The following is a 15,135-nucleotide window of genomic DNA, read 5'->3' as shown; positions in this document are numbered from 1 at the left end:
TTTAATGCTTAGTAAATCTGTAGTGATACCACTTTTCATTTCTGATATTGGTTATTCTGATATTAGTTATCATTTTCTTATCTGTTTTGCTAGGTAAGGACTAATCAAATATTTTCAAAGTCCTCTTTACTGTATTTTTTTCAGTCCTTTTTACTGTATTTAATACACAGACACACACACACACACACCACACACACACACACACACACACACACACACACACATATACATATTTGGTCTTTGTGAGGTAAGGTCTCCCAGTATCCCCAGCTGGCCTGGAACGCAATATGTAGAGCAGGCTGGCCTCAAACTCACAGAGATCCACCTGCCTCTGCCTCCCTAGTGCTGGGATTAAAGGTGTGTTGCTACCATACCTGGCTTACTTTATATTTTTATTTCATTAATTTCTTTGACATCTTTGAGTTTACTAGGATTTTCCCCCTTCTTGACTTGAGATGATTACTTAGGTTATAAATTTTCCAGGATTTCTTTTTTAACACACTAATACATTTGCATTTATAAAATTACTTCTAAGCATATTAGCTTATCTTACAGGTTTTTAAAATTTTTTGTGTATGTATATAGATGTGTTCCTTTTACATGCAAGTGTATATGGAGGCCAGAGGTCGATGTTGGGTATCTTCCTTAATTGTTTTCCACCCATTTTTTGAGGTTGAGTCTTTCACTGAACCTGAAGCTCACAGATTGGGCTAGACTGGGCTGGCCAGCAAGCCCCAGGAATCTTCTATCTCTGCTTCCCCAGTGCTGGGATTATAGGTGCTGTGCCACACCTGGCTTTGTATCTGGATACTAGGGATCTGAACTCCCATGTTTGTACAGTAAGCAGTTCTCAACTGAGCCATCTCCCCAGATCCTGATTTTTACTTTCTTGGTTTTTAATTTATTTTGGGACAGGGTCTCTTTCTCTCTCGCCCCAGGAATCTTCTATCTCTGCTTCCCCAGTGCTGGGATTATAGGTGCTGTGCCACACCTGGCTTTGTATCTGGATACTAGGGATCTGAACTCCCATGTTTGTACAGTAAGCAGTTCTCAACTGAGCCATCTCCCCAGATCCTGATTTTTACTTTCTTGGTTTTTAATTTATTTTGGGACAGGGTCTCTTTCTCTCTCTCTCTTTCTCTCTCTCTCTCTCCCCTCTCTCTCTCTTTCTCCCCCCTCCGGCTGTATCCCAAGGCTGAGGTTAAGAGAGTGGGAGCTGTACCCCTGCTGCCTCTAACCTCTGAAGACCTCAATTTGCAAGAGTTCTGTCTCCTTGAGTATAGGCAGTGAATGTGGATAAAATTGTTTTCATGCCCATATTAAGCTCTATTATTTAAGAATGGTGAAAAAATTTTGCAGATATAAATCAAGTCCCAAATGATTTGAATTTGTTAATCAAAGGGGAAATTCTCTTGAATAGGTCTGCCTTAATCAAGTAAGCTCTTAAAAGCAACTGGGCCTATAAGAGGGCAGAGAGATTCATAATGTGTTTTGCCTGTTGACTTTGAATAAGCAAACTGGTATGTTGCAGAGAAGGATGTGTGGTAGGAAATGACACCGAAGACCTCATTGGTAAAAATGCAAGGAGTTGAATACTATAGATAATCAATGGGCTTAGATGAGGATCCAAGGCAAAATATATGTAAGATGGGCTAGCAGCCATGATTTTAACATTGTGATCTGAATAAAGAATCCAGTAAAGTCATGCCTAGACTTTTATAGAAACAGAATAAATAAGTGTCCTGGCTCAGTTTCCTGGAGGGTGGACTCAGCCTACTCCACCCTTACTCAGCTGAGCCTAGAGTAGAGGGGCCAGGTGTCTACCTGTATGGGAGAGGTTTTGAAGCAAGGAGCCTTGCCTGGACCGTCCTAGCCTCACAATTACTTGCAAATAAGCAAACAAATGCAAATGAATGTTTATTTTAAGCTGCTAATACTGTAGCAGTGGAAAATTAAAGCATACCTGTGCTTATAGATATATTATTTTGCCATTTTAGCTCTGATACTATATTTTAGGCTGTAGGTAGTACTTCACTGCCCCACCTACTGCCGCCTTGTAGTATACTCGAAACCTTAAGAGGAAAAAAATGTGTATGTGTGTTTATACATACGTGTGTGTGTGTGTGTGTGTGTGTGTATGTGTGTGTGTGTACTTGTTATTTAGGTGCACAAAATTTATACTTATACAGTGAATTTAACTGTTTTGTAATTATGAAAGTCTTCCATTAGCTCTAAGGAAACTGTCTTAAAGTCTCATGTGATTTTAGAAGAGCCATTCTAACTTTCTTTTCTATGTCTATATTATGAAGTGTCTTTTAAAAAAATATTTTATTTTGGACTAGAGAGATGTCTCAGTGGTTAAGAGCACTGGCTGCTCTTGCAGAGGACCTGGGTTCGATTCCCACATCCCTATGGCAGTTAACAGCCTTTGTTACTCCAGTTCCAGGGGATCCAACGCCCTCTTCTGACCACCACTGACATTGCACAACATGGGTGCACTTACACACATGCCGGCTTTACATTCATACACATAAAATAAAAACATTTTTATTTTTTTATATGTATGAGTGTATTGCCAGCATGCATGTAAGTGCACCCGCATCATGCAGTACCTGCAGAAGTCAAAAGAGCATGTGGAATTCCCCTGAAGCCGGAGTTATGGATGGTTGTTAGCCACCATGTGAGTGCTGGGAACTGAATCCAGTTCCTCTGTAAGAGCAGCCAGTGCTCTTAACCACTGAGCCATCTCTCTAGCCCCCATGAAGTATCTTTTACATACAATTTTGTGAACTCGTTTCATGCTACTATTGAACCTAGGGCCTCATATATTCTAAATATTTGTTCTCTATCCCTGAACTGCACCCTTCTGAGCTCTTCGTTTTTTATCTGGTCTGTCTTTTCATTAGATTATGTGGCTTATTGATATTTACTTATTTTAGTATATTTGAACTTAAACATGTCATTTAATCCTGCTCACTGTTCTTTTTTACATTCTTAATTATGTTTTATTCCATTTCCTTCCCTTAATATTTCCTTTTTAGTGATCGCAGTAGAGATTAATGTATGCATCTTTGATTTATTAAAGCCTAATGTAATTTAGTATATTTACCACTTCCTGGACAATTGAATGAGCCTTAGAGTACTTTAATCACCTCCCTTTTATGGACCCTTTTTTTGAGGGTAGGTGCTTGGGCTCCAACCCAGGTCTCTATGCACAGGAGGCAAATGTTCCATCTTTAAGCCACACCTGAGCAGCCCCTCATATTTTTTTATTTTTAATATTTAATAGTCTTAAAAACTGCTAGGGTTATAGTCATGGTTGCCACACCTGGCTCTTGTTCTTTAGTCTGTTCTTCTATTGAGGTAGTTCTTTTTTTGAAAATATTTTTTATTGAGTTTTTGTGCATTTCATACAGTTTTTAATCAAATTTAGACCCCCCTCCCCATCCACATCCCCCCCATCCCCTCCCCCAGGCTTAGTTCTTTTGAGTGAGTGCCAGGTATTACTTGAGTCTTAAGGTAGTATTTTTTTTCTCCTAGGGATTTACTTATGCTTTTGGCTAGCTGTCAGTCAGTGGGTGGATCACCATAATTCAGTCTGGGGTTGATATGATTGGAAAAGCTAGGCTTTTAGTCTATGGGAACTAGTCTATTTTCAGTTCACTTTTTTTTAGGATTTGACTTTCTGTGCACTAGTCAAAAGTGTGTTTCTTTTTTTAATCAGGTACATTTCTCCTTTGTGGACTCTGAACCCTCGTTTTTTTCCTATCCTGATGTCTTATCTAAAGGTTGGCCCAGCTCCTTGGCCTCTTGTTTTCTTTTGGATTTGGCAGTTGCTTAAAAACAAGGTGGTTTCAGAAGTCTGATTGGCCTCTTATGTTTTTGTTTATTGTTTCTGTTTTTGCTTTTTTGAGTCCACCTTGCATTCTCGCTCCTCCTCCCTCAGCCTACGAAGTACTAGGGTTACAGTCAGGTACTGCCATACTTAGCTACTACATGGACTTTATTTTTATTTTTGGCAATGGTGGTGGTTTGTTTTAATTTTTCTTTGATGTCTTCAGAATTCTTGTTGCAATCTGAATGGGTCCTTTTTCTTATTGTTTGTTAGTTTCTTCCTCCTTCTGACAGCGAGAATGCAGGCCAAGTTGACAAATATACAAATAAGATTCAAGTGGTCTCACAGCATGAATCTACATCTATATTTCCAACAAAGGAACTACATTACAACTCTAGAGTGACAGCTGTTTATAAATAAATTCTTTAATAAACAAAGCCATATGAATATATTAGGTTTAAAAGAATGAGATCTATCCTAAGGTGTGTGTTACAATGTAAAAAAAAAAAAAGTGTAGTAGCTGGGTATGGTGGCCCACACCTTTAATTTTAGCACTCTAGAGGCAGAAGCAGCCAGGTCTCTGTGAGTTTGAGGTCAGCCTGGTCTACATAGCAAGTTCCAGGCCAGCTGGAGCGACAAGGAGACCCTTTTTCCAAAAAAAAAAAAAAAAAAAAAAAAAAAAAGTGCTGTGCATTTCATTTCATTGGTGCTTCTTTCCATATTTTACCTTGTGCCAGTATTTTCCCTGTTGAGAGGAAACCAAGGACTTTGGTCAATGCTTCAAATTAAATTTTCCAACGATTTCCCTATATTTTAGCAATATATTTTGAACAAAATTCACTTGCTCTAAGACTGTTCCATGGGTTGTCAGCAGGATTACTAGATTGACAGCTCATTGTGTGCTCACAGTTCTGTCTTTGGTATGCATTTATAGACGGTGCTCGTGAGGAAGACCTAGATGCTGTAGAAGCTCAGATTGGTTGCAAGCTTCCTGATGATTATCGATGTTCATACCGGATCCACAATGGACAGAAGCTAGTGGTTCCTGGGTAAGACATTTGATACTTTAGTAATTTTTAATAATGGAAGTTGTTTTCTAGAATGAAAGTCCATTTTATTCATAGTTACTCTTAAAATATAGGAATTCCCTCTTCCTTATAGTAATCCATAAGATAAAACGTACAGGTTAGATTTTACCCAAATAAATATATATCATAAAAACATCTTTTCTACCAACACATTTTTGTGATTACAGTGAAATGTTGTTGGGAATATGGGGCGGGGGATAAGTATAATTTAATGTTAAGACTGCTTAACATATTTACCATTATAGGCCAGGTAAATTGTTTCAGGAGCTTGATACAAATCCTACCTACCCAGGTTCGATTCCTAGCACCCACATGGTGGCGAACAGCTGTTAAGTCCAGTTCTAGAGGAATCCGATGCCTTCTTCTGACCTCTGCAGGCATTGCGGGACACAAGTGCCCTTACACACATGTAGGCAATACACTCATACACATAAATTAAAAAACAAAAATCAGGGTTATTCTAGCCCAGGCTGGCCTAGAATTCACTGTGTAATATAGGCTAGCCTTAATCTTGCAGCAATCCTTATGCCAGGCATAAGGATTACAGGCATGCCACCACACTAAGCATAAGTTGCTTAAAAGCAGTAAAATTATATTTCTTCTAAAAATACTGGCATTTAGATAGACATTTGCTTTTTAAATTTTTATCTATCTATCTATCTATCTATCTATCTATCTATCTATCTATCTATCTATCTATTATTTTGGTCTTTTTGAAACAGGGGCTCCTTGTAGCCCCAGCTGGCCTGGAACTCGCTATGTAGACCAGGCTGGCCTGGAACTCACAGAGATCTGCCTGCCTCTGCCTCCCAAGTGCTGGGACTATAGGCTTGTGCCACCACACCTGGCTTAGACATTTGATTTTTAAATTAGGCCAAAGTCTTTCTGATCAAAAGAGTGAATTTTGATATATAGTCATTTTAGTGGTTTTGATATCCTTGGTTAGAATAAACATGCTAATTAATGCCTAGTGTTCTGGAGGCTGAGGCAGGAGGACTGCCTCAAGTTTGAAGCCAGCATAGCAAGACCCTGTTTAAAACAAAAACAAAAAGAAAATAATCAGTGTGAAATTATCCATCAAAATGATTAAACAGGGGCTGGAGAGGTGATTCAGTGGTTAAGAGCACTGACTGCAGTTGCAGAGGACCCAGGTTTGGTTCCCAGTACCCACATGGCAGCTAACAGCTATCCATAACTCCAATTCCAGAGGATCTAATGCCCTTTTCTGACCTCTGCGGGCATTGCACTACATGGGGGCACTTACATACATGCAGGCAGTACACACAAATAAAAATAACAAAAAAATTTTAATAGTTGAAATAGGCTGGAAAGATAGCTCAATGGTTAAAAGCATTGGTTGTTCTTACAGAAGACCCAAGTTCAGTTCCCAGCACCCACATGGCAGCTAACAACCATCAACAACTCCAGTCCCAGGGGAATCTCATGATCTCATGTTCTCTTCTGGCCTCCACAGGTATTGCATGCACAGGTGCACTTACAAATGTGCAGGCAAAACACTCATACACATAAAATAATTTTTTTGGTCTTTTTTGAGACAGGGTCTCCCTGTATCCCCAGCTGGCCTGGAATTCACTATGTCGACCAGGCTGACCTGAGCTCACAGAGATCTGCCTGTCTCTGCCTCCCGAGTGCTGGGATTAAAAGTGTGCACCACCAGGCCTGGCTTTAAAGTGAAAATTTTAAAAAAGATGAAACACCTAGACATGGTGGCATATGCTTTTAATCTCACTCTGGTGGCAGACGCAAGTAGAATGCTGAATTTGAGGCCATTCTGATCTACATAGCAGATTCCAGGCCAGCTAGGGACACATAGTGAGACCATCTCTTAACAAAAAAAAGATGAAACACAAGCTCTTTGACATTATTTTTTGGTTTTGATCTTAACATTTTTGAGTCTGTATTCTCCTCAGGTTGTTGGGAAGTATGGCTCTATCAAATCACTATCGTTCTGAAGATTTATTAGACGTTGATACTGCTGCAGGTGGATTCCAGCAGAGACAGGGACTGAAATACTGTCTCCCTTTAACATTCTGCATACATACTGGCTTGAGTCAGTATATAGCAGTGGAGGCTGCAGAGGGCCGAAACAAAAATGAAGTTTTCTACCAGTGTCCAGTAAGTCTGAAGTGTGTTTGATTGTGGCTTTGGTATGTACTCTGATGATAATATAAATGTATATATTAGATACTTTCAGATACAAAATAGGTTCAAAGTATTATACATTATAATTAACTAGAGAGCTAATAGTCTAATATAGTGGTATGGAATACCAAAATAAAGTTTTACCATTGGAAAAACTATTACATGTTTAGATGGAACACTCTGATTCATGTTAAGGCATTTTAAGTATAAAAAAACTAATGAGGAAGTTGTTGAAGTAGTCAATTATAACATGTAGATTTTTTTTTTTTTTTTTTTTTTTTGGTCTTTTTGAGACAGGGTCTCCCTGTAGCCCCAGCTGTCCAGGAACTCACTATGTAGACCAGGCTGGCCTTGAACTCACAGAGATCCGCCTGCTTCTGCCTCCCGAGTGCTGGGATTAAAGGCGTGTGCCACCACGCCTGGCTCATAACATGAAGATTTTATCTTTTTGAATATCCTAGAATTGTTCAGGTCTCTTGACTAAATCCAAATCCCTTTCTACTATGATAACAAGCCGTATATTTATTACTTCAAGTTCCTAATTATATTCTCGAAGGATATTTTCTTGATTTGTTTTAATAGGAATAGCATTGTTCGTTTTCTTATTCTCCAAAACTTGGCCAGTTGTGGCCTTCTGTGTGCATCGAGCTCTGATGTCCAGAGCTCGCTCTTATACAGTCCAGGCCTACCTGCATAGAGTCAGCACCACCTACAGTTGGCTGGGCCCTCCTATATCAATTAAGAGTTAAGAAAATGCCTTATAGACATGGCCACAGGCCAGTCTGATCTGAGCAATTCTTCAGTTGAGGTTCCCCCTTCCCAGGTGACTCCAGGTTTGTGTCAAGTTGATAGCTAAAGCTGTGTCAGATACTATATATTTTTATTTTATTGAGTAGTGCCTGGTTTTTTTTTTCCCCCAAAATTTTATAGAAGCCTAAACATAGAAATTATAATAGTAGGAACTGATATGAATATTGATTATACCATCTAAATTATTTTTATCTAGTTTGCCTTGTTTAGGAGAAGATCTAGGTAATAAGAACAAGAAATGTATTTGTGTCAATTAAATTTTTTTTTCTCATGTAGGACCAAATGGCTCGGAATCCTGCTGCTATTGACATGTTTATCATAGGTAGGAGAAAAAGAATAGTCTTTTACCCTTCTTTCTCCTGGTTTAAAAAGGAAAGAAAATGAATTGGTAAAACTTTGATTGCTCCAACAACTGACAGTTTTATACTTGGATTTCTTAAAAAGACTTTCTAGGTTCTCTCTTGCATTGGAACAGTTCTTGTGCTTGCTTTGAGTTTTGTCTAAGCTTGGGGAAAAAAAACAAAAACATATCCTATGCAGTCTTGTGTTTCTGGTTATTTAAAGTGAGGTACATAGAATTGCTCTGTGTATATAGTTCCTGTATTACTTTTCTGATGCTGTGATAGGGTACCCTGCCAAAAAGCAACTCTGTTGAATGAAGTGAGTAATCTAAGCAAGATGAGACTCGATGAATTAGCAAAAGGGTGAGCAACTTAGGGGAGGAGTTTATTTCAGCTTACAGATTATAGTCCATCTCTGAGAGAAGTCAGGGCAGAAACTCAAGCAAAAACTTGAAGCACAAACCATGGAGGAACTCTATGCTGGCCTACTTGCTGGCAGGCTTAGGCTTAGCTAGCTTTCTTATAAAGTTTAAGATCACCTACCCAGAGAATGGTGCTGCCCACAGTGGGCTCGGCCCTCCTACATCAATTAATAAGACCATGTTCACAGGCCAGTCCGATTTGGGAAATCCATCAACTGAGGCTCCCTTCTCAGGTGGCTCTAGGCTGTTAAGACAGTTAAAGCTAACTCATACAGTTCCCTTAACATATGCATACTTCATGCACTTTCCATTGAACATATTGACATATAATTGGAGATACAGTTGTATAAAGTGATTTTTCTCATTTGCTGCTAATGCTGTAGCAAAATACAAGTCAAACTAGAGACTTGAGAAGTACTAGTCTTTAAGATAAGTATAAATTATGTGCTGCATAAACTCCTTGGCATTAGAAGATTTTTTGTTTTTTGTTTTTGTTTTGAGACAGGATCTCCCTGTAGCCTCAGCTGGCTTGGAGCTCACTATGTAGACTAGGCTGCTTTCTATCTCACAGAGGATCTGCCTACCTCTGCCTCCCAAGTGCTGGGGTTAAAGGCATGTGCCACTATGCCCAGCAATGAAGGTATTTCTTATACATTAAAAAAAAATTATTTTATGTGCATAGATAGATTGCCTACATGTATGTAAGTGCACCCATGTCATGCAATGCCCATGGAGGTCAGAAGAGGGCATCAGGTCCCTTGAAACTGGAGTTACAGTTCCAGGAGTTAACTGGTTGGAGTTAACTGGTTGTTAGCCACCATGTGGGTGCTGGGTCCTCCACAAGAATAGCTGGTTGCTCTTAACCACTGAGCCATCTCTCCAACCCCTTCTTAGAAATTTGAGAGCTCTTTAGTTGGTATGCACGTACAGCTCACACTTTTGCTGTTCATCTAGTCTTATATTGCTTAGATTTTGCTCCCCTAACAGAAGCTTCCTGCATATCCCTCTGCTTTTTTTTAATGGCATTTCTGACACATAAACATCTTCTCTAGTTATTTTTAAATTAATTAATACTTATATGTATAAGTATTTTGCCTACATGTAAGTGCACCTGTGTTGTGCATTGCCCTTGGAGGCCAGAAAAAGAGTGTTGGATTCCCTAGAGCTGGAGTTACAGACAGTTGTTAGCTACTGTGTAGGTGCTGGGAGCAAGAGCAGACAGTATTCTTAACTTCTGGACCATCTCTCCAGTCCCCTCCTCATATATTAATAGTATAGAAGGTGTTAGGCTATAGAGTATAGCATTGGGTTGGCATGTGCAAGGCCCAGGTTCAATCTCCGGCATTAAATAAAAACAAATAATAGTTAAAGAGGCTTTGCTGGCTAAGCTGTTGGTATTTAATTTTATCTTGTAATTGGACCTTGAACAGAGAATATCCATTTGTTTCATACTGTGACACAGTCTAGGTTTGTGATATACTTCACAATATCCAAAAAGATCGTACCACTGCCTGAATTACAAAAGCTTTTAAATTTATGCCTTAGCTTTCAACTCATTCTGACTCATTCAGTCTCTTGTTTCCTAAGTTGAGCACTGTCAGAATGTCAAGTCCTTGCTTACTGCTTTCATTGGCATCTTGTTAACAGCACATTTTCAGAGCTGACTATCACAGCTCTAGCCTAGCACTGCTACTCTCTAAGGTAACAGCTGCCTGATCAATAAGGAAAGCTGCTGCTAGGCTCTGAGTTTCTTTTAGTTTCATGCTAGTCTGATTTGATACAGAATAAACCACATTATTGCAGCAATATCTTAGAAACTGAAACTTCTAGAATAGGAAAGCAAACAAAAGATGTGAAATACAGTAAGAATAGATGAGGTGGGAAGTTAGTACTGGGATAAAAGACAAAAAAGAAGCTGTCTTTAGGTACCTTGATAAAACCCTAGAACTATCAAAGAGCCTTTCAAACATGGGGTTACTTACAAGGTAAAATACCTTGGAAACTTGTAAATTGTGTCTTGGGTTTCAGTTCTTGGGGTTTGGGTAACATTCAAGAAGACATCTGGTATATTCTGGGTTTTTGTTTTTGTTTTAAGACGGGGTCTCACTGTATGTCCCTGATTAGCTTAGTACTCCCATGTAGTCCAGGCTGGCCTTGAATTCAGAGATCTGCCTGTCTGCCTCCTGAGTGCTGTGACTAAAGGCATGTGCCCCTATGCCTGGTATGTTCAGTGCTCTATTAATAGAAAGCTATTTAAGAAAACTAGAAGCTCTGCTCAGATGAGTTTTGTGAGTGCAGCCTATTCTGTCCTCACTTGAAGACATACTTTGGTACATATTATAATAAAGTACATTGAAGTATACCATGCCAGTTTTTCAAACTATAAGAAGTTTTTCTTGTGTAACATTTTTTTATTCTACAAATTATACAAAGTGATTTTTGAAAACCACCCAATGAAATTAATAGTTTTAAAAACATAGAGTAAAAATACATGAAAAATAAGATAATAAAAAAAGATGAGAAGAAAATAATTACATGCAAGAAATTCATTTAAAAATAAATAACCCCCTTTTTTTGGATGTGGCACTTCTATGAATTTAATGATGTGATTCATAGACTCCTCAAAAATCCTATTCAAAGTGAATAAAAGATGACTAGTAATTTAAAAAATACAGTAGTTGGGGCTGGAGAGATGGCTCAGCAGTTAAGAACACTGGTGGTTCTTGCAGAAGACCCGGGGTTTGAATCCCAGCACCCACATGGCAGCTAACAACTGTCCATAACTCCAGTTCCAGGGGATCCGACAGCCTCTTCTGACCTCCACAGGCATTGCATGACACGGGTACACTTAACTAACCTACATGCAGGCAATACACGCATACACATAAAATAAAAATAATAAAAAAAAAACACAGTAGTCAGATGAAAATATTAAAGACTTGTAGCCAAGTGTGGTGGTGCATGCCTGTTGTCCTAGCATTTCAGAGATGGAGGCAGGAGGATCAAGAAGAGTTCAAAGTCATCTTTACCTACATACAGAATTTTTGGCCATTCCAGGCAACATGTGACCCTGTCTTCAAAAATAAAATGAACAAATAAACAAAAAGAAAATAAAAGATTTAAAGAGTTTTAAAAAATACAACAGTATCTAATAAATAGTAGAAAAAGAATGGGCTTATCTACTTCATTAACTTTTAGTGTATACATATTTTGCCTGTGTGTATGTAAGTGCACCTGTGGGGACTGGAGAGATGGCTCAGTGGTTAAGAGCACTGATTGCTTTTCTGAGGACCTGGGTTTGATTCCCAGCTCCCACATGGTGGCTAACAACCATTTGTAACTCTAGTTCCAGGGAATCTGACTCCTTTTTCTAAGCTCTGTGGGCATTGCATGACACACTTACACTTGCATACATACAGACACTACACTCATACAGATAGAATGAAATTAATAAAATTTAAAATTAAAAAGAAAAATCTTCTGGTTAACCATTCATAACTCCTGTTCTAGGGGATCTGACACCCCCTTCTGACCTCCGTGGGCACTGTACAACATGGGTGCACTTAACTCTACAGGAAATACACTCATACAAAGAAAATAAAAATAATAAAATTTTTTTAAAAGTATGGGCCATAGCTAGATATGAGCTGACTACTTTATTAATACCTTCTCTCAGTTAGCTTTAAACTTTTAAAGCTTTATATTTTTAGATAAAAGCCAAATTATGTCTTCTAGTGTTCCCTTAAAGAGCATAATTAGTAAATGATGTAAATTCAGCATTTGATACTCAATGTGGCAGAATAAAGAACTGGTTAATTGAAACCAAACTATAAAGAAATTCATTGAATAGCATTAACTAAGGTGGTAATATATGCTAGGCATTAAACTGTATTAACAATAGATAATTGGGTCTGATAGTTATATTGTATTACCTAGTAGGTTATGCTTAATTCATCTAAATATTTGTCATTGATCTATTTACATCATGGACAAATAGACTGAACTGGACTATTCCAATAATTCTTTTCTGCTTTGAATTGGAGGGCTACTGTGCAACCAAATCTATAGTACTGAGCAACTAGACCATTTTGATATTGACCTGATGCTTGGAAGTCCACAATGTCATGTCCCTGGCCAATGTCTATACTGACCCTGTTTGTGCTAGCATTTTGTGCATGAATCAGGATGTGTCTAGGTGAGCCTTGATCATCTGAGAATAGGTGCCTAATACTTAAAAGTTTCTACCTAGATACAACTATCTCCTTTGTTCTGCATGCTTTAGAAATCAATAGATAGGTTTTTTATAACTATACCAGAACCAATTATGAGTGTGAAAAAAAACTCCAAACAAACCAAAAAAGAGATGAAGTAGCTACAGGATTTCCTACCAAGAGTTGGGCAGGGGCTGGGGAGAATGGTGGTAGAGAATGCCATGGAAACAATGCAAGTAGCATTGAAAATAGAAGGGCTGGAGAGACGGTTCACTGGGTAAGAGCACTTGCTGTTCAAGTATTAGGATCTGACCTCAGATCCCAGCCCAGCCACAAAAAAGCCGGATGTGGCTGTGGCATGTGCCTATAATCCTGGTACTTTGGAGAGCAAAGACGGGAGGATTGCTGGAGTTTGCTGGATGCCAGTTTAGCTCCAGATTCAGTGAACAGCCCTGTCTCAGAGGAATAAGGTGGAGAGTAGTGGAGCAGGGACGCAACTTTCTGCCTTCTACATGTGTGTGCACAACAGTGTACAGATGCACACAGATGAGCACATACTACATGCATATACCACATTTACACTAAATAAAAATTGAGAAAAGAAGTTGGCCTGTTAGATAATGAACAGAATTATATCTACACATTTCTAGTTTTGGAATCACACCTTAAGCATAGTGAAAGTATAATTGTTTTCTCTGTAGATTTTTTTTCTTTTACTTATTTTTCCCCTTCTTGGTTTATAGGTGCTACTTTTACTGACTGGTTTACGTCCTATGTCAACAATGTTGTATCAGGTGGTTTCCCTATCATCAGAGACCAAATTTTCAGGTATTCATTTGGTGTGTTTTGGATTGAAATGACTATAAATCAGAAAAAAAGTTACCATAAATTATGAGATGAAATTTCTCTAGAAAGTTAATAACATACCCTTTCATAATCTTATATCTCACAATTTTATTCTCACTTTAAAGCCAGAACATCAAAACATTTAATCAACCAGTATTTTTTCTTATCTTCAAGAATCAAGATGAAGAGCTCATTTTCATTTAGAAACTATGGCTTTATAGTAACTATATAATTTTTCTTCGTGAAAAATAAAAGGTAATAGATTTATTATGAATAGCAAGTAAGCAAGTACTAATTTCTAATAAGCATTTATTCTTTCTAAATAGAACTTTCAGATGTGGCAGTTAGCATTAGATGTGATCACAGGTGATACGAGTTCATAGTAGCCTTCATGGCAGAAATAATAGATTAATTATATATTAAGCATGTCTAGATTAGCAGTGGGAACAATATATTAATTGTGGATAAGAGGCTCAGTGTATTTACAGTCTTACTCATTTTTTATTATCCATAGCTACCATTTAGCAAGTGTAGGTAGGTTTTCAGAAGTCTTAAATTTTACTAAGAGAAATTAGTTTTTAAACTGATTACTGATCAGTTGTTTGAATCACCATTGATCCTTGATTGCTGTTTTTACTGAACCAGAGTTACCAGCCCAATATATTTATAATATTCTTCTCAGTTTAGTAGGACTGTATTAAATATGATTTAACTTTTTAATTTTAAGGTATTATAGATCATATCTTTAAAATTGAAGTTAGTGGATTCTCTTAAATGTTGTTTAATTTTTTTTTACTTACTAGATATATTCATGATCCAGAGTGTGTAGCAACAACTGGAGATATTACAGTTTCAGTATCCACATCATTTCTGCCAGAACTCAGCTCAGTACACCCACCTCACTATTTCTTCACATACCGTATCAGGTGAGAATTTTAAGTAGAGCTACTGTGGTAGTCAAAATACCTGGTAAATCAAATTTAAAGAAGGCAGTTTTATTTTGGCTTATAGTTTCAGAGGCTTCAGCCCATGGCTCTGTCATTTCTGGGCCCAAGTGTTGTGAAGCAGAGCATCACAGAAGTAGAATAATGCAGAGCTGCTCACTTCATGGCAGGCAGGAAGGAGAGAAGGAACCAAGCCTTCAATAGATGAGCTCTTGGGGCTGTTTTATATCTGAACTGTAAGTGTCACCTTTCAGTTAATGCAGCATATATCCTGTGGCTGTGTTCCTGTTGTCTCATTTGATATAGGTAAAGTGCAGTTTAGAGCCTTTGTTTTGTTTTTTGGTTCTGGGGATCAAACCAAGAGCTTTGTGCATGTTAGGGAAGGACTGATATCACTGAAGTACAACCCTAGCCCTAAAATGCATACTTAAAATTTTTTTTTTGAATTGTATTTATTTTTTAAAATATTTTATTT

The 15,135-nt window shown here is 38.0% G+C and overlaps 1 protein-coding gene and 1 non-coding gene across 2 annotated transcripts in view; both read left to right on the top strand.

The window, feature by feature from the left end:
• Nucleotides 1-15,135, top strand: part of Fbxo3 (F-box protein 3) — a 39,124-nt gene that overhangs the window by 11,910 nt on the left and 12,079 nt on the right. The window contains exons 4-8 of the mRNA XM_008851679.3: nt 4,770-4,884; nt 6,855-7,059; nt 8,173-8,218; nt 13,614-13,698; nt 14,520-14,642. Of these exons, the coding sequence (XP_008849901.1) occupies nt 4,770-4,884; nt 6,855-7,059; nt 8,173-8,218; nt 13,614-13,698; nt 14,520-14,642 (574 nt within the window). The remainder of the gene's footprint in view (nt 1-4,769; nt 4,885-6,854; nt 7,060-8,172; nt 8,219-13,613; nt 13,699-14,519; nt 14,643-15,135) is intronic.
• Nucleotides 1,744-1,883, top strand: LOC115067502. The gene has a single exon (XR_003846914.1).

The sequence above is a fragment of the Nannospalax galili genome, unplaced genomic scaffold, assembly GCF_000622305.1.
Source record: "Nannospalax galili isolate Female #2095 unplaced genomic scaffold, S.galili_v1.0 scaffold11, whole genome shotgun sequence".
Taxonomy (NCBI): Eukaryota; Metazoa; Chordata; class Mammalia; order Rodentia; family Spalacidae; genus Nannospalax; species Nannospalax galili.
Note: the sequence above shows the minus strand (reverse complement) of the source record. Positions and strands in the feature narration are given on the sequence as shown.